A 25,826-nucleotide genomic window follows, 5' to 3' on the forward strand; every position below is an offset into this window, starting at 1 on the left:
AAAGAGTAAGACTGGGTGATCTTACAGGCCTGTGGTATTTGACATGCACTGAATGTTTATTATTTTTTATTATTTAATTTATATCGTGCCCTTCCTCTCAGGAGCCCACATGTTTCATGTGTGCTATATAAATGATAATATTTACTTGTTTTTATATTTTTTAGCTGTTTTACTTGTCTTTAATTGTATTGATCTGCCCTGGGACTTCATGGCAAAAGATGGGTAAGAAATCTTATTTAAAAAATAGTTTATTTTTCTTTATTTCTCATTCTTGGGTTTCTTAACAGTGGTACAAAGTATCCAGATATTAAAGACCTGAGAGAGAAGGAAATTGCTGAAGGGAAACTAGCAAAGGTAATGCATCTTTTGGTTCAATTCTGGCTATCATGTCCGGTATATGGTTAGTGGTCATGTATGCTTGACTTTAACCATTGATTTCACTTTGATTATTTTGACTTAAAATTCCTTCTGAAAATAAATAAAAATAAAAAAAATTAGTTCATTCAGATGAATTGGCTTGTATTCAACCTCCTGCTTGATCTTCCACCCCCATGACTTTCCAAAAGTGGGGACGGGGGTGGAAGTGGCCTAACCAATTTACTATATCACTATTGTATTTTGAAAGAAAACAATGTTACTGCTGTGGAAGCTTCTCTATAATATGCTTTCCATCAGTACCAGGTTTTTTAACAATTGCAGAGTAACACCAATCTGAAATTGACATAGATTGCATTTTCTGCAAGTATATAGCCAGGTTTCATAGCTGGTTATAGTTACAGTATAAACTATAGAGTGGAGACATGACTATTACAGAAAATAACTTGTCTGTCAGTGAATAAATTTGTATCATTGCTGCTGTAACTTCTAAATACCACAGTTATGTGACATTTCTATTTTTTTTCATCAGAGTAAAGCAATGGAAGAAATACTGAAAGTTACATCAGAGTAAGTTAAATATTTCTGAATTAATAAAAACAACTATATGCAAATATTCACTATTCACATACAGCTAAGATGAGTCTGCATAGCACTGAACATTCACTTTTAAGATTAAAAAACAAGTGTTCCACATGGCATGACTTTGCTTTCTGAAACATCAGGAAGCTTTCAGCCAGCAGATGGCAGCAGCAAACTTGCATATTTGCCACAAGACTGCTTTCTGGGCTCCCTTTGGTAGGAAGGCTGGGATTATAAATTTAATAATAATAATAATAATGAATATTTTACAAATTTGAAGTTGGTTTGGAGCTGAAGATTCATATAGGAATACATAAGTACAGCAGATTATGCGCAGGTTGTACTGACTACAGAGGGACCAGATCACAAGGAAATGACTGGAGGAAGGTTTTATTTTTATTTGATTTATTTAGAATATTTATATTCTGCCTTATAGCCCCAAGAGGCTCTCAAGAAGTTCTCACAATAAATGATATAGGTGTCTTTTGTACACCGCCCAGAGAGCTATTCGCTATGGGCGGTTTAAAAATGAAATTAAATAAATAAATAAATCCATACCTTAATGCTTATGCTGAAGATTCCTTGGATTACAGCAATATAAATGACAGCCTACATAACAAAAATATTACGCTTTCATCAGCTAATTGCATGAAACCTTAATTTAATGATTGCACAAGTCTTAAGTCAGTTGCATAACTGAGATGTGAGAACTTGGAATAATGGAGCCATATGGGCAGAGTACATTATCTTCTTTTTTAATGCCACTCTCACTTTCTTTTTTTTTATCATTAATTTTTATTCAAATTTTCAAAGACAAAAAACAAAACAAAAACAATTAAACAATAACATAAAATGTTGACTTCCGATTTGTCGCAGATCAGTTATAGGTCTACAATATATAACAATCCTGTCTCTAAAATTATATTATAAAATCACTTTCCTCCAGTAGTTATCTTAATTAATCATCAAATCTCATAAACATTACTTTATTCTTTCCACAAAAAGTCAAAGAGAGGTTTCAATTCCTTGAGAGATATATCTTTCAGTTTTTCTCCAAATAAACATGTCGCTTAATCCATCTGATTCAAATCTGTTAGGCCCAATAATTTCAATAGCCATTCTTCCATTATCTGTATTAATTCCATCTTCCATCTTCAATAATCCTGTTAAGTCCAGTAATTTCAGTAGCCATTCTTCCATTATCAGTATCCCATAATAATCTTGTTGTTTTAGCCATAGTCCAAATAAACATATTGATTAATCCATCTCGTCAAATCTGTTAGGTCCAATAATTTCCATAACCATTCTTCCATTATCAATATTAATTCCATCTTCAATAGTCCTGTTAAATCCAGTGGTTTCAGTATCCATTCATTCATTATCAGTATCCCATGATGATCTTGCTGTCATAGCCATAGTCATATAACAAGAGTCTGATGGGAATTTCCCCCATCACAAATATGTCCTTGCCATCAATTCTGAATATGTTGCTGAAATATTGTTGTAAAGTCACATCTCTGCTCTTCTTTTTTACAAAATGCACTGGCTCATCTCTTAAAAGTTTTTCCATTGTCACATATTTGTAGTTAATTCCATAAATTTTTTCTATGTCAAGCCCCATCACATCATTCCAGTCAAGAATTCTGAATATGTGACTGAAATATTGCTGCAAAGTCATATCTCTGTTCTTCTTTTTTACAAAATGCACTGGCTCATCTCTTAAGAGTTTCTCCACTGTCACATATCTGTAGCCAACTCCATAGATTTTTTCTATGTCAAGCTCCATCACATCATTCCAGTCCAGAAAATTATCCAAGACATTGATAACTTTACCACCAAAATCTTCATTAATTTCTTCAGAGACAACGTTGAATTCCAAACAGTAAACTTTATTTCTAACATCCATAAACTCCAAATCTTTTTCCAATTTCACATTTGTTCCAGTCTCCAGGGCTTGTAGCTTCCCTTTAATTTTTCTTTTCTCATCTCTAATCTCATCAAACACCTCTTTCACAGAATCTCCTACTTCTTTAAGCTCCTGTGTCATTTTGTTAAATTCAATGTTCATCTCCTGTCTACCCTGTCTCAGGGTTTGTTTCGTTATCTCAATCTCACCCATTATTTTCTGAAACATAATTTTTTCCATGGTCTCAATCACTTTCCTGGTTGTCATTCTTAAAACCACAGAAACAAAAATTATTTCAGCCACAATTGGGTTAATATTACAGGCTTGCTGACATCAGTGTAGACAATACAGCCTGCCTTATCTTTTATGTGTTCAGGAATACAAAACAAACTTAGTTCCCAACATCAAAACAATTAGTGGCGTCATGAACAAGCAGATTCATCAAAATGAAATAGACTCAAAAAAAAATAATTTTTTTCCCCCTCCTCGAAATAGAAATCCCTCTTCCATTGGTATCTTTAGAATGCACCTCCAGGACAGCTTTTTGCAATAAAAACAAATATAAGGTTTTTCGATTTCTTTCCTCCTTAATTTCGTGAGTGAAAGAGAAAAGCCATAACTCACCCAGAAGTTCTTCACAGCTGGTTCATTGACAAATCTCTTTTTTGCTGCAACAATTTAAACCAAGTGAAAAAAGAAAATAGAAAGAAGGATGCTTATCTGCCTGTTAGAGTCCGTTTTTCTTTGAAGAAAAGATAAACGTGTTGCTGTAATCAGCTAGAGCTTGATGAAAGTCCGTCCGGCATTGCAGTTTGAACCTTCTCTCATAAATAAATGAAATCCAGTCCTCCCCACAAAAACAGGCTTTGTGGTTAATCTCTACGTTTCTCCCTGTCCGGGAGAAAATCTTTACCAGTCAAAAAGAACGTTTTGACTGATTTTAAAGCTGAAAAAGCTTCTTCTGAGACGAGAACTCGACTCAGAGGCAGCACAGGCAAAGCAACCCTTCCCGGAAGTCCTCCGCCACTCTCACTTTCTTCATCACATTAGCTAATTTGAGAAATGATGTATGTCAAACAGTATACCTAGCATCAGTTGTGAGAAGGAGGGGCAGCTTGCACTATTTTTTGTCAGTTCAGTCTTTTCTTTTTGAGTGCCCAGTTCTGATTTCAAACCCTTTACGTGGACATGGATCATACTGTCCCACCCCTTCCCCATCCTGCATTGTCAACATCACCCAGAGCAAAGACAGTTTCTAATTAAAATAACCTGATTAACATGCATTGCAATGTTTGTCAGTCTTGTCAATATTTAATGAAAGCCATACAGAGCTACAAATCATGTGCTTCTGCAAATCATCTGCCTATTGACCTAACACCTTGGTGTTCTCTAAAGTTTAAATATTGTTAAACTTGCATTAGTTTATAAAACTTCTGTAACTTCTCTCAGTAGAATTTGTAGGATGTGCAATCGTATTCTATGCATGTTTACTCAGAAATCTCATGGAGTTCTATGGGACTTGCTCGAAATTAAGATAGGATAGGATGGCAGCCTCAGTGATTGAAGGTTGTCACTAGGTATGCCACAAGCATCTTCACCTGTCTTAAAACACAGAACTAAATCCTTAATGAAGATACTGATACTTTTCTGTTTCCAAGTGTAAGTTCCAGTCAAAGAGGAAAAAAATCACAAACTGGCTGAGCCAACTTTTGTGGGGTCTACGAAGTAGATAGTTTCTAATGTTCCTTGAGGACCAGTGAAATAATGACACAGTCTAAATTCCTAATGCAAAAAAAGTGTTTTTAAAAACATGGCTTTTTACTACCTAACCTAAGGCGATAGCTGTTTCATTCTTTGAATGGTGAAGGAATGGTCCCCTCCATGGCCAGGAAAGCAGTCTCAAAATCACTTCCTATCAGTCAAACTAGTAATGAAAACATCAGGAGTTATCTCCAGGTGTCTTGAAACTCCTCTTTGGCACTAGATGGTGAATGAGAAACAAGGGCTTGGAGGAGGGAAAGCTTATTTTCAGGTCGTAAATCCAACCAAAAGTCCTATTGATTTTAAAGAGAAGATGTTAAGTAGGGTTGTGTAAAACATTCATATGCAAACATAGTTGCATGTTTTTGGGGAGTCTTGGGGTGGGGGTAAAACCACTACCACATTTCAGGAGAAAGGGATGATGTTCCTTGAGGAAGAGTGGAAATTTTGGTGGATAGCAGTTGTAGTATTTACAAACTGTTTTGCAAAGTTGTTTGAAGGCTAATGCTACAGCTTCTTTTTAAATATAAATAAAAAACCATCTCTTGAGCCACCTCATAAAACTCTTGGAAAGTAAGTATTCCAACCTTGCTCTCTCTGACAGTTTGAGAATGTTCAGTCCCTCTCCCTGAATGTTTGCAAGTTTCCCAACAAATGTCCGGCACTGATGCATAGGAGGGCTTTGTGCTGTACTCAGTTTAAGGACACATTTAATCATTCACTGAAATCAATGGAATGTAACATTTCTTGTCTTTAGCTAGATCATCGATAATGATGATTCTGCTACATCTTCTGACATTGCGAAGGAATTGTTTGTTGTTATGTGCCTTCAAGTCGACCACGACTTATGGCGACCCTATGAATCAGTGACCTCCAACAGCATCTGTCGTGAACCACCCTGCTCAGATCTTGTAAGTTCAGGTCTGTGGCTTCCTTTATGGAATCAATCCATCTCTTGTTTGGCCTTCCTCTTTTCTACTCCCTTCTGTTTTTCCCAGCATTATTGTCTTTTCTAGTGAATCTTATATTTTCATTATGTGTCCAAAGTATGATAACCTCAGTTTCATCATTTTAGCTTCTAGTGATAGTTCTGGTTTAATTTGTTCTAACACCCAATTACTTGTCTTTTTCACAGTCCATGGTATCCACAAAGCTCTCCTCCAACACCACATTTCAAATGAGTTGATTTTTCTCCTATCCACTTTTTTCACTGTCCAACTTTCACATCCATACATAGAGATCAGGAATACCATGGTCTGAATGATCCTGTCTTTAGTGTTCAGTGATACAACTTTGCATTTGAGGACCTTTTCTAGTTCTCTCATAGCTACCCTCTCCAGTCCTAGCCTTCTTCTGATTTCTTGACTGTTGTCTCCCTTTTGGTGACTGTGCGGAGGTATTGATAATCCTTGACAAGTTCAATGTCCTCATTGTCAACTTTAAAGTTACATAAATCTTCTGTTGTCATTGCTTTAGTCTTTTTGACATTCAGCTGTAGTCCTGCTTTTGTGCCTTCCTCTTGAACTTTCATCAGCATTCGTTTCAAATCGTTACTGGTTTCTGCTAGTAGTATGGTATTGTCTGCATATCTTAAATTATAGATATTTCTCCCTCCAGTTTTCACACCTCCTTCATCTTGGTCCAATCCTGCTTTCTGTATGTGTTCTGCGTATAGATTAAACAAATAGGGTGATAAAATGCATCTGTCTCACACCCTTTCCGATGGGGAACCAATCGGTTTCTCCATATTCTGTCCTTACAGTAGCCTCTTGTGCAGAGTATAAGTTGTGCATCAGGATAATCAGATGCTGTGGCACTCCCATTTCTTTTAAAGCATTCCATAGTTTGTCATGATCTACACAGTGAAAGGGTTTGCTGTAATCTATAAAGCACAGGGTGATTTTCTTCTGAAATTCCTTGGTCCGTTCCATTATCCAACATATGTTTGCGATATGATCTCTTGTACCTCTTCCCCTTCTAAATCCAGCTTGGATGTCTGGCATCTCTCGCTCCATATATGGTAAGAGCCTTTGTTGTAGAATCTTGAGCATTACTTTACTTGCATGGGATATTAAAGCAATCGTTCAATAATTACTGCATTCCCTGGGATCCCCTTTCTTTGGAATTGGGATATATATTGAACACTTCCAGTCTGTGGACCATTGTTCAGTTTTCCATATTTGTTGACAAATTGTTGTCAGAATTTGGACAGATTCAGTCTCAGTAGCTTGTAGCAACTCTGTTGGTATGCCATATGTTCCTGGTCATTTGTTTCTTCCAAGTATTTTAAGAGCAGCTTTCACCTCGCATTCTAAAATTTCTGGTTCTTCATCATACGGTTCCTCTATGAATTAATCTGTCATCCTGGTATCTCTTTGATAGAGTTCTTCACTGTATTGCTTCCATCTTCCTTTTATTTCATCTTGGTCAGTCAGTGTGTTCCCCTGCTGATTATTTAATATCCCTACTCTTGGTTTAAATTTCCTTTTCATTTCTCTAATCTTTTGGAATAGGGCTCTTGTTCTACCCTTTTTGTTGTCCTCTTCTATTTCTATACAATAACTATTGTAATAGTTCTCTTTGTCCCTACATACTACTTGCTGTATTGTTGCATTTAGGGTTCTGATTGTGTTTCTATCTCCTTTTGCTTTTGCTTTCCTTCTCTCTTTAACCATTTAAAGAGTTTCTTCAGTCATCCATTGAGGTCTTTCTCTCTTTTTAACTAGAGGTACTGTCTTTTTGCATTCTTCCCTGATAATGTCTCTGGCTTCACTCCAGAGTTCTTCTGGTTCTCTGTCAACTAAGTTTAAAGCCTCAAATCAGTTCCTTATTTGATCTTTATATTCTTCTGGGATGTTATTTAAATTGTATTGTGGCATTATGATTGCTTTTTTTTTCTGGAATTGTACTGTTTATAAAAAAATTCTATACAGTTTGGTTTGGGAATGATGGGGTTAATTTACTTTGTAGAGCCAACTTTGGCTGGCAGATAGTCACCTCAGGAGGTGTTAGAAAATAATGAGGTACGGTGTAGCTTCTGGGCACTCAGGTCAATAAAAGGCATTAGGACAAGTGTGTATATTGATATCAAGGTTGTGGCTTGGGTCATGCAAAGAAGGGTAGCTCAATGACATAATTAGAGAGCTACTTTCCATGACAAAACATCGGGAGGAACTGAAGATCAAGCCAGTCATAACATCCTGAGAACACTGTCTATAAGACTTTGCTTAACAGAATCTTAGCTGGTAGGAAACCATTAAATTAGGACTAACTGGGAAGCATTTTTTCCCATTGGCAGCCATTGACCCACAAAGAAAATTCAGTTGGGCACACAAGCAAAAAGAACCTGGGGAAAGCATTGAAGTGCTGGCTGGTGATCCAATCTGCATTTTCAAAGGCAGCCCTCCTCACCTGAGGAGAGCTTTGAAGGTACAGATTAAGTCAGCTGACAGATGAACTGATCCACACTTTCAATTGCATTTTGAGGCCAGATTAAATTAAGCAAAGGATCAGATCTTACCCCTTGGCCATTGATTCTCCTGTCTTAAATGTTCCTGTGATCACATTGAACACTAATTAGATTTCTGCTTGTATATTTTTTCCCAAAAAGCATTTAAACTTCAGTACCAGAGTACACAAAAGAGAGTGCTGAAAAATAACTCGGTATGCATGCTCCCATAATATTGCTTTGAAAGAGGAAAGTAGCATATTTTTACCTTATCTAATGTATGAGCAAATGTGTGGTAAAAAGAAAACATGTTGGCCTATAAAACTGTTGGAAGAAGAGATACTAAAGTGTGGTGTGGTAGAATTCTTAATTTACATTAGTGATTATTAGGGCAGATCAAGGGGATAATGTATTAGTTCATTTAATTATTCTCAAATAAAAGAAGTGTGACCCAAACCAGGATAAGACATGAGGTAAAATATACAAGGTTTACTTCTAAGTAGCAAACACTGGAAGATCAGGCAATTATGTTCTGGTTGGTGATAAGTTGCTGAATTTCCAACTATATATCTTGTACTTGCAAAAAAGTTGGAAACTCTTGCTGTAGAATAAACAGTGACAAATATACCTCTTAAACTGTCTGTCAAATTCACAATGTCTCTATTCACAATCTCTTTCGGCAGGTTAGAAAAAGCCAGGAGTGACCTTAGAAGCAAGGAGACTGCTTTTCAAGAAATGTTTCAAGAGGTGGAACGAACAAGAGCTTTGGAGTTGAAGGCATTCAAGGAGAAAGAAGAAATGAGATCAGAACTGGAGGAAACATATGAAGAGAGAGGAAAAATGGAAAAGGTTTGTATGTTTGGTTGGATTGTGAGCCTTGGTGTATAGTGTTTGAACAAAAATACAGCAATGTTTGTATGAGAAGACATCAAGCAGGCTTTCATGCAGGGTTGACTAGCCTGTGGGCCTTTAATTGTTTTTTGGTCCACAGTTCCTATCTGCCCCACCAAGCCTGGCCAATGGTCAGGGATGATGAGATTTGTAGTGTAGCATTATCTGGAGGAGGGCCACAGGTTAGCCACCCCTGCTTTCAGGAAAGTATTAAAAATATAATTTTATTCTTTGTCAGATAAGCTCTGGGTGATGTCTTCAGCTACATTTAGTATTCTGATGCTTCCCTTGAAATACAGGAGATGTCTTTGCTAAGGAAGCAGGTCGAATATCTTGCAGAAGAGAATGGGAAGTTGGTTGGCCACCAAAACTTAAATCAGAAGATCCAGTATCTTGTGAAGTTAAAGAAAGATCACGCTAAACTGATGGAGGTAAAATTAGATGAGAATCAATCTCGCTTCTGATGGGAGCTAGAGCAAATATTTGATTAAGAAAATACTCTTTTCTTCTCTTAATAGATTTCTTTCCTAAAACATGTAGCTTTGTTCTCAGATCTGAGTTTCTATATATAAGCAAGCCTAAGCGGCTACATTCAACATTTGCAATTCTTGTTGAGTATTGTTCTCTCTTTTTATAGGAAGTTGAAGTACTTCGTGTTGAAAATGCTTTTTTGAAAGGAAGGAGTGAACCTTGTCAAGAACCTGATAAACTGCTTCAAGAGTTTTAACTATATTCACAAAAGAAAGACACATGGCTTTGCCTCATCCTTACTAGCCAAGATTTCCTTTGCTTAGAGTTGTTGGAAATCATGTAACAAATTCTGAGTAGAGTATTGTTGCTCCAGATAATCTTCTAGTGTTTCATTGGAATTCTCATTCTTTCTTACTAAACAATGGTGATAATTCAGTCTCATGTTGTAGGCGCTAGGAATATCACCGTTAGAGCACTTCTGACTCCTTATTGGTTTATTAGTAGAACTTTTAGGTTTCTCATCATTCCAAGTCGAATCCCTATACTACTTATTTCACCATGTGTATATACTGAATGTGAGGAAATTTACCTCAAAGTTTATGAATTCGATTTTGTTATTGTTCTGTTTTCTACATGTATGTTTTTCTTTTTTCAGTAACACAAAATTATCAATAAAATCTAAGAAAATACCTTATCTGGTACTATGGGCAGTGTGAATTCAGTGACTTATGCTTCCTTTCTCACAGCCTGTCTCTGTTTTCCTTTGGAATTAATTGTCCTTTTTCGCCAAACACTCCGTTGCCACGCCCAGCCTCCAAGAGGTCTTCTGTATCTTTAAAAGTTGTGCAGGGGGAAGGGAGAATTTCACCTCGTGGTTTTTCCCATTACAGTGTTGCAAGAAAACCTACACTTGGCTGAATTTTCTTTTCTCTTAAAGATACATAATCATTCTCAGGCCCTGAGCCTGGCAACCCTATTCTTGGCATACAACCCAATGAACTCTATGGAAAATTAATAAAAACACTGCTCTTCCTTCCTGCATTTGTTGGCCCATGTTCAGCTAAAGTCCTCTGCTGTTGATTACCCTTTCAGATCAGTTTCTTAGTTTCTACTGGCTTTCAAAGGAAAATCAACAAGCTAACCAAGAACAACAAGAAAAGCAGTTGAAACAACTCACTGTATCATCCTAACAAAATGCCAAGCAATTAAGAGACAAGTCTATGCTTCTAATTGGAAGTAAATCTTCCAGGATTCAATGGGGCTTACAGATAAGCATGTAGAAAACTTGTATTTATTAAAATAGCGATAGGCTGCCTTTAGGAGAAACTTGCTCAAGGCAGTTTAAACAGCAGGCAAAAATACAATTCCGATGATAAATAGAAGCACTCTCCCTCGTGACTAGCAATTTCACTGAACATAATGGTAGACAACCAAGACAAGTCTCCTGCTGTTGATCTTAACATATGGGCAGGTTTATATGGGTGCAGAGCAGACTGTCCTTCATATAACTTGGCCTGAAATAATGTTAAGCCTTTAAAGGCTAAACCAGCACTTTGAATTGGGCTTGGAAGTGCACCAGCACCCAGTGCAGCTGGTACAATAACAGTGTGGTATGATCTGACCACTGAGGCCCCATCAGCACTTGGGTGGCTGCATCGTGAACAAGCTGGAGTTTAAATTTTTTAAAGGCAGTCCTATGTATAGTGTATTGCCATAAACATAATTACAAAAATGGGGAACAAAATGTCTAAATTGTGTAAAATACTTGTCATACAGTAGGTGCAATTTCAGGGGGGATGTTCTGCTCTGTTCATTACGTTGATCCAGTGTATTATAGTATATCCAGCATATTATGTTAGGAGCTGTTTCGACAGAGGGTCAATAGAGTAGCAGGCGTTATAGTGCAATCCCAAATACGTCTTGTGAGAAGTACGTCATGATTTCAGTGAGGTTTACTCCCATGGGCGTCGTTATAGGAGATCGCAACCACAGTCTGTCAAAGTCGGGGCGGGCGGGGATTGGGTGAGATGAACAGTATCAGCAGAGAAGTCAGCTCAGATTGTTGCATAACGTAAAATAAAGTGCATTAGGGTCGAAGGGAATTTGAAGTGAATAAACAGGAGAAATAGACTGGTTTCGTTTACGCGCAATAATCTAACTACGGGCCGGTCTAGCACTCCCGCTAACTTACAAAGACGATATGCAAAGGAGGACTATCACGTGAGCTGATACTACCCGGAAGAACGTTCTGCGGCAAGCACGTGGGCGTACCCCTTGCATTGCTGTTTTGGAAAGGGCCTAGGAGCAGCTATGCCGGTTGGCTGGGGGGCTGCTTTTGCCGCAGGGGCCGGTCTGTTGGGGGCGCTGGCCGCCTGCTCAGCTAAGCTGGCCCTGGGTGCTGATTACCTGCGGGAGGGCTGCGTTGCAGTCATCGGAGGCGAGGAGCCAGCCGCTAGTGTCTGCGCCTGGGTAAGAGGCGGCTTCTGCTTCCCTCTTAGGGAAGGAGCTGATTAGCGCGGCGGCTGTTCTACGGCCGAGAGCGACGGGTTGGGAAGCCAGCCCGGCGTCGGATTCGTCCCGGAAGAGATGGACGGATGCAGACACTTGCAAAAGCAGCTGGGAAGTCTCTAAAAGCGGCTGTCCGACAACGTATCAGGAGTTTTCGTTTGTGTCTCATCTATGTGCTGTGCTTTTACTGCCTCTCAGCCCAATTATCTCTGGGTGCGCTAAAGCAGCACCGTGATCGCGGAACATACACACACACAGTATTTTACAGACGGGTAAAGTAGAAATTAAAAGAATTGTGCGATTATCATGTGTTCTGGCAGAGATGTTTTTATACATAGAATGAATTGCACGCAGGCACCAGAACTGCCATTCTTTTACGTTTCAGGCCCTTCCCTTGAGTCTCAGAAATTATATTTCTGGGTGGGAGGCAACTTTCTAGGGCAAAAAGGAGCTTTATAGCTCCTTAGTAAAACAAAATCATAACATAGTGGCTTAAGAAGCTGAGCTATGGAATGGGAAACCCCCTGTTCAGATCTTACCTTTGGCCCTCTGGAAGTTTTTGGGCTCCCAACTCCCATCAGACCCAACTAGCATGGTCAGTGGCCAGGGATGAGGGTAGTTGTAGTCCATCAATATTTGGAAGGCCACAGGTTCCCCACCCCTAATCTAGATAATAGACGTGAAGTGCTGTGAATGCTTGAAAGTGTTACATAAGTGTTCAGCATTATTTTTCCTTAAGGTAGAGGAGAAAGGGGTAGATCTAATTGCTTGTTGTACAGAAACTGTACAGAGTAAGGTTGTACTTTGTGAGAAGCATGCAGCTGAATGATTGTGATTAGAATCGTTACAGGTAGATCCAGGAGGAGTGTGAATTCTTGCTACCTGTCCCTTACGTGAAATGGTAAAATGTGCAGTTATAATTTAGAGATTAACTCAGCCTTTCCCAGTTTGGTGCTCTCCAGATGTTTTGGACAGCAGCTTCCATCAGCCCCAACTAGCTTAGCCAATAGTCAGGGATGATGGGAGTTGTAGTCTAAAGCATCTGGAGGGTACCAGATTGGAGGGATGTATTAACTAGCTTTCAAGCAGTGTTAGCTTGGTTCCAGCATAGTCAGGCTCCTCCCGTGTGGCCCAGGGCTTTTTCACATGACTCCAGTTCCCACAATGTGGCTAACCATTCTAAGTGGGAGATCCATGGATGCGTTGCCTGAACTTTTTGTTGTTGAAAGAAATGCAGCCATAGGGGGCTGCCAACTTGTTAAGCTCTCCTTTCTGCACAAAGTTGCCCTCCCCAATTTGCTGCTTGCTCTTCAATAGTGGGGGAAGAGGTGGTGAGGATACAAGTCCCTTTACAGAGAGGAACTGCGATGTAGTGAACATAGGAAACTGGCTTATACTGTCAGAGTATTGGTCCATCTACCTCAGTATTGTCTATACTGACTGGCAATGGCTCTCCAGGGCTTCAGACAAGAGTCTTTCCTAGGCCCACCTAGAGATGCTGAGGATTTAACCCAGGACCTTCTGCATGCAAAGCAGATGCTCTTCCAAGGAGCTATGGCCCTTCCCATAGGGAAATGGTTAGGGTTGAACCTGACATGAGAGAAGGCAATTCAGATCCAAAAAACAACACGTGGGGAAAAGGTTAAACACCCCAGAACTGCTGTTCCGTCAAATTTGTATTCCCCTGTGACTGCATCTCCTTAAAAATGAACATGTTGGGAGATCCAACCATAGTTCTGTGTAACATGTAGTTTGCCCTTAGATCCTCCTGGCAGGTGCTTTCCTCCTCCCCTCCTGGCTTGCCCTGGAAATTGATCACTTCCCCATTCATCCTTAATGTAGAACACAAAATCCTCCCTGGGTGGCCCCTGTGTAACTGAAGGCACCTGAAGGTGTGGCAGAGGCCACTTAATCCTCATGGCGAATCAACGCCTTTCTCTTCTGTTTTATTCAAAGGACCGTTTATTTGTGTCCATTTCATGATTGATTCTCCCACCCCCACCCTTTTCTTTCCCTTCTGGTATTTGTCAAGTCCACCTTATGTAAGCTGCCTGCTGTATAGACATACCCATGAAAGTAGGATTTGCCTTAACAAAAAAACATGTCAGTACATATTCACAGGAATCTTCAGAGTCATTTGCACATCCAGTTTCATCCTTTACTCAGGACCCAAACCTGCAAGTGAACATGTCTACACTTAGTAGGGCCCAAGGACACAGGGGGGCTTGAGTCACACTGCAAGCCCATTACCGTGAGGGGAAAAAATGAGCCATTATTGTAGATCATGCTTGAAGATGTTTATGCAATCCTATTTCCCTATATGTTTATATTTATATTAGGGTGGCCAGAGTAGGGCTCCTGCTTAATAGCTGTGTAGAAGAGGAGATTGTGTGATGAGTGAGCTCTCCTGACATTTCCTCCTCTTAAAGTTGCAGAGCCCTGTCCTTTTTTTCATTAGGTCACCCTAAGATGGCGTGCCCAGATTTTGGAAGTTTTACTAAGCCAACTGGATGCAGTGATAGAAGATAGAAGCAACTTTCTAAAGCAGGGGTGGTTAACCTGTGCCCCTTCAGATGTTTCTGTACTGTAGTTCCCATTGTTCCAGACCAGTTGCAATGCTGACTGGGGCTGATGGCAGTTGGAATCGTCTACATCTGAAGGGCCACAGGTTCCCCACACCTATTCTGTAGAAAGAGCTGCTAGTAGTCTGAGTAAGAGGGAGGCCTCTAGTCTCCAGTCTGCATATAAGGACTTGACACTAGATCCCTATGACGGGACACTTTATCCAAGTTAAGGCCTGATTTACAAACATAGGAAGCTGCCTTTTACTAAGTCAGACCCATTGACCCATCTAGTTCAGTATTGTCTCTTCCACTGTTCTTTAACCTTGGGCCCCCAGATATTGTTGGACTGCAACTCCCATCATCCTTGGCCATTGGGTAAGCTGACCGGGGTTGATGGAAGTTATAGTCCAGCAACATCTGGGGACCCAAGGTTGAAGAACAATGGTCTACACTGACTGACAGTGGCTCTCTAGGGTTTCAGGCAGGGAACATTCCCATTTCTACCATGAGGGATTCAGGGATCTTCTGCATGCAAGGCAGAGGCTCTGTCACTTAATACACATAAATGGCATACTGTTGGAATGGCTATAAATATAAATCTGGCAGCCAGAAATGAAGGGTTCTAAAAGAAACTAAAAAATACCAATCCACTGATGAGAAATGGGAGCATGTCACAGATTTGTATTGGACCCAAAGAAATCTCCTGTTTTGTTTTGTTTTAATGAAAAGTAGCTTTGGGAAGCTGCTTGTTTCATCGGAGGAAGGGTCTGATTAATCCTTTCTCCATGAGATGTCTTTCTGTTCAAAATTGGCCTCCCCAATTTGTTTTTCTGCCTGCATATAAAAATAATGGGCAGCCTGAAGTATGATCAGTTACCAAGCAGTATTTTTTATTTCTTCTGAAAAAGTTCAGCCAGTCAAGACGTTTCTGCCTTGTGAAGGCGTTAAGGTAGAAGCCATGTGGCTGCATATGTGTAATGATAGCCTAATGGAGTTGATGTACATGGGAAAATACAAACCTGTGCCATCTTCACACATGGCTATCTTTGACACTTGTGTCTTAATGTGTGTGTCTTCAGGATTTCACATCCAAAAACAGACTCCCATTCTCTGACCCCAAGTTGTTGGATGAAGGCACAAGAAAAAAACACATATCTTCCCGGGGCTGGTTTGGCCTGTACTTGCCTCTGTATGTGTGGATCTGATTTATATCATTTTGATCTGTGCTTGTATTGTATGCATATGGGTATCTCTATCTGCCACAACAGAGCAATAAGTTACCCTGAAGTTACAAAACAGTATGCTAATAAGAAAGATTATTTGCCAAGTGCAGCTGGACTTTGTTCAAAGTAAATACTTCAGAACTTTTCAACCAGAGTTTGTTTGAAGAAGGGTTCCTTCAAACCCTCACATTAGTTGAGAAATGCCAGTCGTAGGGGGAATTTTTTCATTTGACTAAGCTGTTCCATGAACTCTGGAAGAAAGCCTACTAAAGAATGTTTGAGTTCAGTGAGGTTACCTCACTTTTTGAGGCATTCAAAGTCTGGCAGAGGATACTTCATTATCCTTTAGTATTCCGCTCTGCGGAGGTGTGTCAGCCATTTTTGGACCAGACTGAATCTAGACTAGAACTTGGTTTTAGCTAACTCTGAGGAAATCTGGGACACATATGTAATTCCAATATATTTTTAATATGTAACATTATATATTACTTTCAAACCAAGATATAAACTGATATCAGATTGGCCTTGTTACTAAGTGGATTAGTCTAAGCCCTCAGAAGGGACTAGCGGGGGGGGGGAGAGAGAATATTCAATTGCTTTTTACTCATAAGAGGGTTTCAAAAGATCAGGCCAGTAGATTTTTTTTTACCAGGTCAGTAGAAATTTTGTGGGCTAGAAGCACTCACCTCCTGTGCTTTCTGTACCTGCTTTCCTCTCCTCCCCACTGGCCTGATCGTACTCTTCCCCCCCTCCTTTACCAGACAACTTCAACTCCATCCACCACTGTTGTGACTATTATTTATTACATTTATATCCTGCCCATCCTCCCAAGGGAGTCCAGGGCAGCAATCTTAATTTGTGCAGAGTGCCCCTGGGCCACAGCTTGGGCAGCGTTTGTACAGAGCGGATTGGGGTGCCAAAGCAGGAATCAAGCGCTCTGCTTCAGCTGCTTGATCAGCTATCAGGTTGGCAAAGCAGAGTGGTCTGGCCCTGCTTTGCCAACCTGATCTGTTTCCAATCAGAAGAAGTGAAGCCCTTTCCGCCACAGCCAGTACTGAAGCCGAGCTGACTGGCGAATCAGAGCATCTTGTCCCTCCTTGGCCAGCTCAATCGCTTGCGGGGAAGGAGTTCCGCACACTCGCCTGTGTGGAATTCCTAGTCACCAATGGTTACCAGACAAGTGGTTAAAGACTAGACTCCATCAGATAGATGGAAGCATGTGCATTTTCTTTCTGTGCAGTGTAATCCTCTGACTAAAGCTGACCAATCTCTGTTTGTACCTTCTGAAGCCTCTGTCGTTATGCATGGCTGTGTGTTTGTTCTTCTGTAAGGATAGACTGTGGAAGTTGACTTGGCAGTTTTAGCTCCTAGAGACCGTAAGGACATGCCTTCTTTCCCAGCAACTCCAACCATCACTTCTGTGCTCCTAGTGGCACTGAGCAATAGGTGAAATGAGAGACGCTACTTTTATTTTGTCAGTTTCTTAGTATATCTCTTGCTTGCTTGATTGCTTGCTTGCTTGCTTGCTCGTTCACTCACTCGCTCATATATGTATTATATCTCTTCAGAACAATGCACCAAATGAAGAACAGAGATTGCTCCGCCATCATTGGCAAAGCAGATCCAGAACATGATCTGTGCCTTTCACAGAACTCCCTATTGTGGCAAATCTCCAGTCGACATTAAGGAAACTTTTAACAAAATTATGTTTGCAGCTTAATTCCAGCTGTCAGAGCTTTCTGTTTTGTGTAGAATGTTTGTGAAATGGATAGAAAATACCGTGTGGTTTAAAAGCTCTCTCCCAAATTGTTCTACAGTTGCCCATGATACTTCGAGTAGGATGTGGTGGTCTGGTGCTTGCATTCAATGCCATAATGTGGACTTTCTTTGCTAAAGCCTTAGGATATTCCTCCTCCTCGGCTACAGCAACGGTGACATCAGCAGCTTCTAACTTCATCTCTTCTGTGAGTATAAGTGACACCATAGGGACTGCCAGCATGATTGGCCAAAGCATGCCCTAGCCTCATTTGTGTGATTCATCTGGAAGTCCAACATGTGAATCAGATGAGGGATTGGCAGGAAAGATACTCCTCTTTGTTCTCCTGCCCTACCCTCTCCTTTGGAAATATAAATTGGGCTAGATGTGTCCACCACTGAAGAAGAGAGGAGTGCACAACCTTCAATGAATGAAAAATGTGAGTCCTAACACTGCTAATAATATAATAGGTTAAAACAACACAAAAGAGTGAGGCATTCCTGCAGGTGGAGGAAACAGAATAGCTTTGCTGGTGTTCATTACTTTAAAATTGTCTGTGTGCACTTACATGGATCCAGGTAGGGAGCTTCACTAACCCCCACAACCTCTTGATAGGTTTTGCTGCCACCTTTCGGAGTTCCTTTTAATTGAACCTCTGAGAATTCGGTCCTACTTTCACCATGTCTTCTGTAAAGTTCTTTGTCCAACAATTCCTTTTCTGTAATTCCTTCAAAAGGTGCCTGTGAGGTGTGTGAAATTAACAAGGTATTCAGCTGATGGGCAGTGACTTCAAGCATGCTGGAACAGCTCCATGATTGAGTTCCCCAGAGTCCATCGCACACTGGATCCTTGTAGAAAGCAGCTTTGCTAGTCCTATGCTCAGTGCTTGGGAAGTGCCAACCATAGGCTGGCAAAATCCCCTGTGCTGCAGGTCCCAAGCACTCAACAACCAGTTAGCTTCTGGGGGCTTGGGAAGTGCCGCGCAAGGGACTTTGACAGGTAGGTGGGATGACCACCTGTCAATCATCCAACATCATCATAACCTGTAAGGATCTGGTCTGCCGGGACTAAACTGTTCCCACGCTCAGGATGATGGGTAGAAAACCTTTTTTGTCTTCAGTGGGAGGCGGTTTGCAACCCTACTTGCCATGCAGGGAAATTATTTTTGATGGAGGGATTGCATTGCACAGAGAAGGAGGCGTCATTTTGTCACATGCCCAAAGATAGTGTATCTTTCATCTTTCTAAGAGTTTTAAAATGGGCATGGTGCCTCAAGTTTCTTTTTGTTATAATCAGTCATGCCAACTGCAATTAAGACCCCATTTGAACTATACAGTATACCAGATTAAACAGTCATGGCTTCCCCCAAAGAATCCTGGGAACTGTAGTTTGTTAAGAGAGTTGTTAGGAGACCCCTATTCCCCTCACAGAGTAACAATTTCCAGAGCGGTTTAACAGTTAATCCCTTTTACTAGGGAACTCTGGGAATTGTTGCTCTGTGAGTGGAATAAGAGTCTCCGTGTGGTGTAGTGGTTAAGGTGTTGGACTACGACCTGGGAGACCAGGGTTTGAATCCTCACACAGCCATGAAATTCACTGGGTGACCTTGGGCCAGTCACTGCCTCTCAGCCTCAGAGGAAGGCAATGGTAAACCACCTCTGAATACCGCTTACCATGAAAACCCTATTCATAGGGTCGCCCATAAGTCGGAATCGACTTGAAGACAGTCCATTTCATTTTTCAATAACTCTCAATGTATAATGCACATGGGGCCTAAAAGTCTGCATTTCAGGCTACTAATTTATTTTAATTTTTATTTAATTAAATTTATATCCCACCCTTCATCCCAAAGGAACTGAGTGCTGCAATTGTTTGATGGGGGTCCCATTCTTTCCCTTCTTTTCCTTTTCAGGCTTTTCTTGGCAAGTTGCTCTTTGGGGAGACTCATGCCCTGTTGTGGTGGATAGGGATATCCATAACCCTCCTTGGACTTCTGCTGCTCCACACTGCACCATCTCTACTAGAAGAGCAAAGGCACTTGAAGGAAAAAAAGAAATAAAACCTTGAAGATCTTTTAATTCATGACACAGACAAGATGTCACATAAGGGTTTTTTTTAAAAAAATTGTGTTTTTTTTTTTAAAAAAATCCCTTCTGACTTCTTCATCTAAGTTGGCACAATTGTCTCTCGCTTTGTTTATGTGGACCAATTTAGAGCTGATACTATAATGCAAAGACCATGGTGGTGGTCATGGTAACAGTGAGGGAAGCATGAAGGAGGAGTGCTGTTGAGATGTGATAATGGCATCTTGTGAGCCTCTGAGGTAACACTTTAGGACCTTTAGTCATTGAGAATAGTTTTCCACAGAATGAGAAAGTGGGTGTGTCTCAGAGCTGCCAAGACCTATTGAAGCATATGCTCTTTCACCGTTTCTAAAAATGATACAGTGCTATGTTCTATAGGTCCCCTTGGCTTGGCTCCTAAGTTATTAAAAGAGAGAGTGAGATAGAGATGAAACTGTCTTTCCTGGACAGGATACATATGTATTTTATCCTGTATGTATATCTGACACTAGGATCTGGCCTTTTCTCTGTTCCAGTGCGATGTGTACTATGTACTGTGATCCAGTACATAATAGACTTCAAATAATAGAGACATACTTGAAACTATATGGTTTGCAGAGTAGTCGCCCACCTTTGTGTCTTCTCAGGTCCAAAACTTTGCCTGTTCAAATGTAGTCAGGCCTTGATCAGGCTAGATTCAAATCCCAACTTAGCCAGAGTCATGGAGGGAACCATCAGCTCTTATCCCCCATTTTCTCACTTAAGAAATAGAAACAGTACATGACTTCATTCTTAGGGTTTGCAGTAGGCCAGGTGTAGGGAGCATGCAATTGTTGACCTGATTTCATGCAAGTGGAGGAGAAGTAATGCAGTAAGGAAGTGTTTAGGACACATTCCTAAAGTGTAAGGCATAGCGATTGCGCAGCACAAAATGTTGTAGTAGGATCCAGTCACCTCACTCTCCGTGACACCATTGTTTGTTTCTAGGAATTTCTATTCTGTTCTTCAGTATAAATTCCCAGAACAGTTTACATAAAAGGAAAACAATAATAGTAGCTCACTAGAGCAGCTGGTCTTCTCTTTGATGTGTTTCAAGTCCATCACTGTAGATTGCCAAAGGTTGGTATTGCAAGTAGCAATTCAGCAGGAGTCAAGTGGCACAAGAGGCCAGTACCTGACTGTGCCTGGCATCTCAGGTTGAGCAAATTGTACAAATAGTGGCTCTTACTCAGACCATCACTTCCATCTTACCTGCTGACTAACTTGGCAGCCCATGCACTGTGTATCCTGTCTGCTTTCCAGTGGATTTATTGCATGGTTGGTACTTTGTTTGCATCTGCTCAGCCTACCCTGATTACAAATTGATCAGGAAATAAATTCAACCATTGTGGGGCTTACTTCCAAATAAATGTGTTAGGAGTGGGCTGTAAAGGTTGAATAACATTGATGCTTCAGGGACTTTTGAGAAGAGACTCCATCATACGGTTTTGCTGCTGCATCACCCCAATCCAGCAATTGGCACCATTGCTCTGATGCACACCCAGATCCACGAGTCCTAAATATGCTTCAGTGCCATATCTGTTAGTGCTCATGGAGTTGTCCTGTCTTTGCTTCACATTGAAGCACATACAGTGTTCCAAATTGGGGTGCATATTTAAGGCATATAGGGTGCACTCTTTCTGATAGTTTTAAGGTTTACTTCTTTTTGTAGACCTGGAAGAGCATGAACTTGGATATGAAAACAAATGGTGTTTATCTTGGCAGCCCATCTGTTATCTGACATTTTAAATACGTCTATGCAGTCTCAGCAAATTGGAAAACCATTTTCCATCCAAGGGCCTTTTTGTGCCAGTCGCACAGCAAGAATCCTGACCAGTGAAAGCTCTCAGACATGTCGCTGTTGGCAAGACTCCTCCATCTCTGACAAAAGCTTCAAGATGACCTGCAAAAAAACAAGATAGGGAGTTGGGCTTGTGTCATTTGTCATGTTTCTTATGTGACAAAGAGGGCCTCTTTTTCAGTTCTTGTTTCTCCCCCTAGTCACTCAGGCTTTTGCCCATCCTGAAAGAATGGAGATGATGAAAGAGTTCTTGGTAAGATTTTTGATAGTATGGAGTCTAAGAAAGGAGAAAGAGAGATTTTTATTTGGCCTGATAACTCTCTGTGGGAAGAAAAACAAAATATTTTTTTTGAAAATAATGTTTCCGATTTTTTAAAAAACATATTTTTGAGGGGGGTGGTGTTAATTAATGTATTATAAGATTTTCCCATTACAAGAGAGTGCAATATATTAACAAACATATTAAGCACCCTTTTCAAATATAATCATCAATGTTCACTTACATTTTCTTTTTTCAGAGTCACCAGTGGTCATATTTATTGAAAGTTTAACTCATTATATATAAAAAATCACATATATCAGATTGAGTTTAGCAGGCCTTTTACACATCCCATTTTTAGTCAACATATAACACAAATGGGAACAATTTTTCCTTGAAATATTTGCATAGATATTTTGTCCAATTTAAGCAGTTCCCATGCTTTGTCACACCAGCACTTATATTGTTAAAAGGGGGAGGGGAATGTTGAGATTTTAACTATGTTTGTTGAAATAAAACAAGCTTTTCCCACAAAAGTTATTCATTTGTTTATTGGTATGCCACTTTCCCAAAAGATTGTGCCCAAAGCTGCCACACCACATCATGGACAGCAATAAATACAAACAGTACAATGCATATAGCATGAACATTGCTTGTGCAAGTTGCTCCGTTGGAGGAAGATTTTTTTGCCAAAGGAATGAACAAGCAGATTTGGTTTCTTCAGTGGAACATTAGAAAAGGCAGCTAGTTAAAACTGAAGACCTGACTCATCCAGTATCCTGTTTCTCATACTTGCCAATCATATGTGAAGCCCACTGGCTTCACTAAGGTTTATAAGAAAACCAAGCTGGAGAAGACATGAAGTTGCTATAAATTTTCTCAATGGTATTGTCTCTTTTAAAAGGACCATCAAAGAGGCGTCAAACAAGATGGCCATTTAAATCCTCAGCTCTGACCTAGGCCCTTCAAAAAACCCTCATTAGAGGCATTTTATGATTATAAACTCAAACTTCTGACCCAGCAGCAAGAACAAGGTATGTCTGTGAGTCTGCAGAAGCTAAAAACTGCAGACCTCCACTTTTTTTAGACTTATAGATTGGAAACAGAGTACAGCCCTCTGGATGGCAAAATGGCATCCTCTCCACCCACAACAACAGAGACTCTGACCAGGACACACACTGACCTAACGGTGGATCTAAAAGCTGAATTTGTGGCACAGTCGGAAGCTCTAAAAGCAATGCCGACAGAGACATGGAAAGAACTGATGGTCCTACTCGAGAATAAGGTCTCTGAAATAGGGAAGAAAATAGAGGCAGGAGCAGACACGGCTTCCGTGGCTTTAGACCTAGGAACAGCAATTGCTAAAATAATACCAAGGGCTACGTAAGGAACATGCTAATGAAAGATCGCCTGGAAGAATTGGAAAACATCTTTGAGATGATTTAGAGAAGGTGCGGAAGTGGAGGATCTGGCAGGATTCATAGTCTCCTGACTACAATCTCTGCTCCCCAGTCTAAAGTTAGAAAGAACTGACTTGGAATGTATCCACTGCACGCTGGGAACCAGGTTTTGAGATGGAGCACCCCCTAGGGATATTAGTATCAATTTCGCCCACTTCACCAGAAAAGAGAAGATATGGAAAGGCTTATGCATGCTACAATAGGTATAAGAGAAATCGGTAGTGGTCCTGCAAGATCTCTCGGCTCATTGAGCTCATAAAAATAACAAACCATGCACCACTAGAGGCAATCTTTGATCAAATCAAAGGAGACCCTACTTCATTTAGTTGGTCCTTTAGCCCAATGCTGGTAACTGACAGAATTGGAGATTGCCTTCAAGATGTCCTTACACATTTAAAAAATAAGGATGAGAGCATATCACACGGTCTGTTATGGGAAGCTATGAAGGCAGTGATTTGAGGACAGTGTATAAAGGAAGGTTGTGAAGGAAGAGAATAAGGAAGGAATCCAAAAAATTGAGGCACTGCTACTTACCTATAAGCAAACAGGCTCAAATAGGGTATATAAAGAATTAGAATCCAAAAGGCAAACACTGGAGTTGCTTGAAATAAATATAACTATGGCTAGCCGTATAGCTAAAACATAAGTTCTGTGAATTTGGTAGGAAGAACTCAAGAGTTCTGGCAAACAAATTGAGAAAGAAAAGAAACAAGGCCAGGGTGACATGCTTACGGAAGGATGGAGGAGGAATGGTATTTGATACATCCTCAATATGTCAAGAATTTGCAGACTTTTACAGTCAGTTATATCAAACCACTGGGCCCCTTGAGAGATGATATATGTCAATTCTTGAGTTCCTCTCTGATCCCCTGTTTGCAGACAGATGACGCACAATACCTCAGTATGCCAATAACAATGGAGGAGATTGGAGAGGCAATAAAGAATCTTAAGACTAATAAATCTCCAGGGCCAGATGGCTTTACAGCAAGTTTCTACAAACAATTCAAAGAAACCCTCATCCCAGTCCTAGCTGGCCTATACAATGATGTTATGAATGGTGGGCAATTACCAGAAACATGGTGCCAGTCAAGAATAGTGGTATTGCCCAAACCATTTAAGAACCCCACCAAATTGGAATCATACAGGCCCATCTCCCTTCTAAACCTAGTTTATAAAATTTTCATGGCCATCTTGGTTAAACCTATACGGTTTCGGCCCAGTTTATCTGAAGGAGCGCCTCCAGCATCACCAATTATGCCGCCTGACGAGATCAGCCACACAAGACCTCTTCTCGGTCCCGCCAGTCAAAACAGCTAGGCTGGTGCGGACCAGAGAGAGGGCATTTTCGATTGTGGCCCCCACCCTCTGGAATTCCCTTCCTTTTGACCTTTGACATGCCCCCTCCCTGATGGGTTTCCGTCAGACCTTGAAGACCTGGCTATTCAGGCAGGCCTACAGGGTTTTTGGGGTGGATTAGTTTTAAGATGTTATTAATTGGAAGGCTGGTTTTAAATTAATTATTGAATGTTTTGATTGATATATTGTATCTATTGTGTTATTGTACGTCGCCTAGAGTGGCCGTTAATTCGGCCAGATAGGCGACTCACAAATAAAATTTTATTTATTATTATTATTATTATTAATAGACTCAAAATAATTGTTCATAAACTTATACATATAGATCAGTTTTGTCCCCTGTTGCCAAATCTTGGATCCAATTAGGAAACTCATCAATATAATTAATTTATCTAAAATTAAAAAGATACCCCTGGCAATCCTATCTCTGGACATATTCAAAGCCTTTGATTGTTTGGAATGTCATTTCCTTCTCCAAGTATTACAGAATAAGAAATTCAACCCTAAATTTATAGCAGTTTTAAGCCAAATATATAAAAAAGCAACAGTCAGGGTTAATTATTTAGATTCAAAATTAATAGAATTGCGATGGGGAACAAAATAAGGTTGCCCTCTGTCCCCTTTGTTGTTTGTAATAGCTTTAGAAACCCTAGCTTGCAAGATCAGGGCCCACCCAGAGTACAAAATAAGGTTGCCCTCTGTCCCCTTTGTTGTTTGTAATCGCTTTAGAACCCCTAGCTTGCAAGATCAGGGCCCACCCAGAGATTACAGGAGTACAAATATACGGGGCTGAATATAGGCTAAGACTATATGCGGATGGTATGGTCATAACCACATCCAAACCCATGGTATCCACAGATCACCTCCTCCAGGAATTGGCCACTTTTGAGAGGGTGGCGCGTGTTAATTTTAGCAAATCACAACTACTGTGCTTTAACATCCGGCCTCCCATTCAGACACAGCTATCTAGGGCATTGATCATCCCAATTAGTCAGAATGGATTCTGCTACCTGGGAGTACAAATCTCCAAAAATCTTAATAAACTGTATAAAGCCAACTATGGGAGAATTTGGAGCACTATAAACAAAGAGGTGAATAGACGGAAAAAACAATCTCAGTATAATGGATCAGTTGATTGCCATAACGACAATGGCGGTCCCAAAACGTTTATTTCTGTTTCAAACCCTGCCGATGTGGATCCCAGAACTGCAACTATCACGCTAGCAAAGACAATTAAATAGTTTATTTTTTGCACCAAAGCTCTAAGGATCCGTCAATCCCTGTTATATTCTTCACAACAGCAAGGGGGGTGGGGAATACCCAAACTGGAGTTTTGCTACACTGCCAGTCAATTGGCTCACCT

General features: G+C 40.4%; 2 protein-coding genes across 5 annotated transcripts in view; both read left to right on the forward strand.

The window, feature by feature from the left end:
• The window catches only part of KIF15 (kinesin family member 15), an 81,038-nt gene extending 70,917 nt beyond the window's left edge, over positions 1–10,121 (forward strand). For all 4 annotated transcript variants that reach the window (XM_061586529.1, XM_061586527.1, XM_061586528.1 and 1 more), the window contains exons 31-35: positions 288–354; positions 908–945; positions 8,756–8,921; positions 9,263–9,394; positions 9,601–10,121. In XM_061586529.1, coding sequence (XP_061442513.1) covers positions 288–354; positions 908–945; positions 8,756–8,921; positions 9,263–9,394; positions 9,601–9,690 — 493 coding nt within the window. In that variant the 3' untranslated portion in view covers positions 9,691–10,121. The remainder of the gene's footprint in view (positions 1–287; positions 355–907; positions 946–8,755; positions 8,922–9,262; positions 9,395–9,600) is intronic.
• Positions 10,122–11,485: 1,364 nt separating this feature from the next.
• TMEM42 (transmembrane protein 42) lies at positions 11,486–22,183 on the forward strand. Its single transcript, XM_061586925.1, has 3 exons — positions 11,486–11,903; positions 17,547–17,693; positions 19,398–22,183. The coding sequence occupies exons 1-3, from the start codon at positions 11,745–11,747 to the stop codon at positions 19,542–19,544; spliced, it is 453 nt and encodes a 150-aa protein (XP_061442909.1). The 5' UTR covers positions 11,486–11,744; the 3' UTR covers positions 19,545–22,183.
• Positions 22,184–25,826: the final 3,643 nt, after the last annotated feature.

This window comes from Rhineura floridana, chromosome 10 (assembly GCF_030035675.1).
Source record: "Rhineura floridana isolate rRhiFlo1 chromosome 10, rRhiFlo1.hap2, whole genome shotgun sequence".
In the NCBI taxonomy this organism is placed as follows: domain Eukaryota; kingdom Metazoa; phylum Chordata; class Lepidosauria; order Squamata; family Rhineuridae; genus Rhineura; species Rhineura floridana.

Excerpts from the sequence above, each read along its gene's own strand:
- TMEM42 (XM_061586925.1), top strand. The coding sequence starts at position 11,745 with ATGCCGGTTGGCTGGGGGGCTGCTTTTGCCGCAGGGGCCGGTCTGTTG. Across the intron at positions 11,904-17,546 it reads CCGCTAGTGTCTGCGCCTGG|TTGCCCATGATACTTCGAGT; the intron begins GTAAGAGGCGGC and ends ATTGTTCTACAG. Across the intron at positions 17,694-19,397 it reads CTTCTAACTTCATCTCTTCT|GCTTTTCTTGGCAAGTTGCT; the intron begins GTGAGTATAAGT and ends TTTCCTTTTCAG.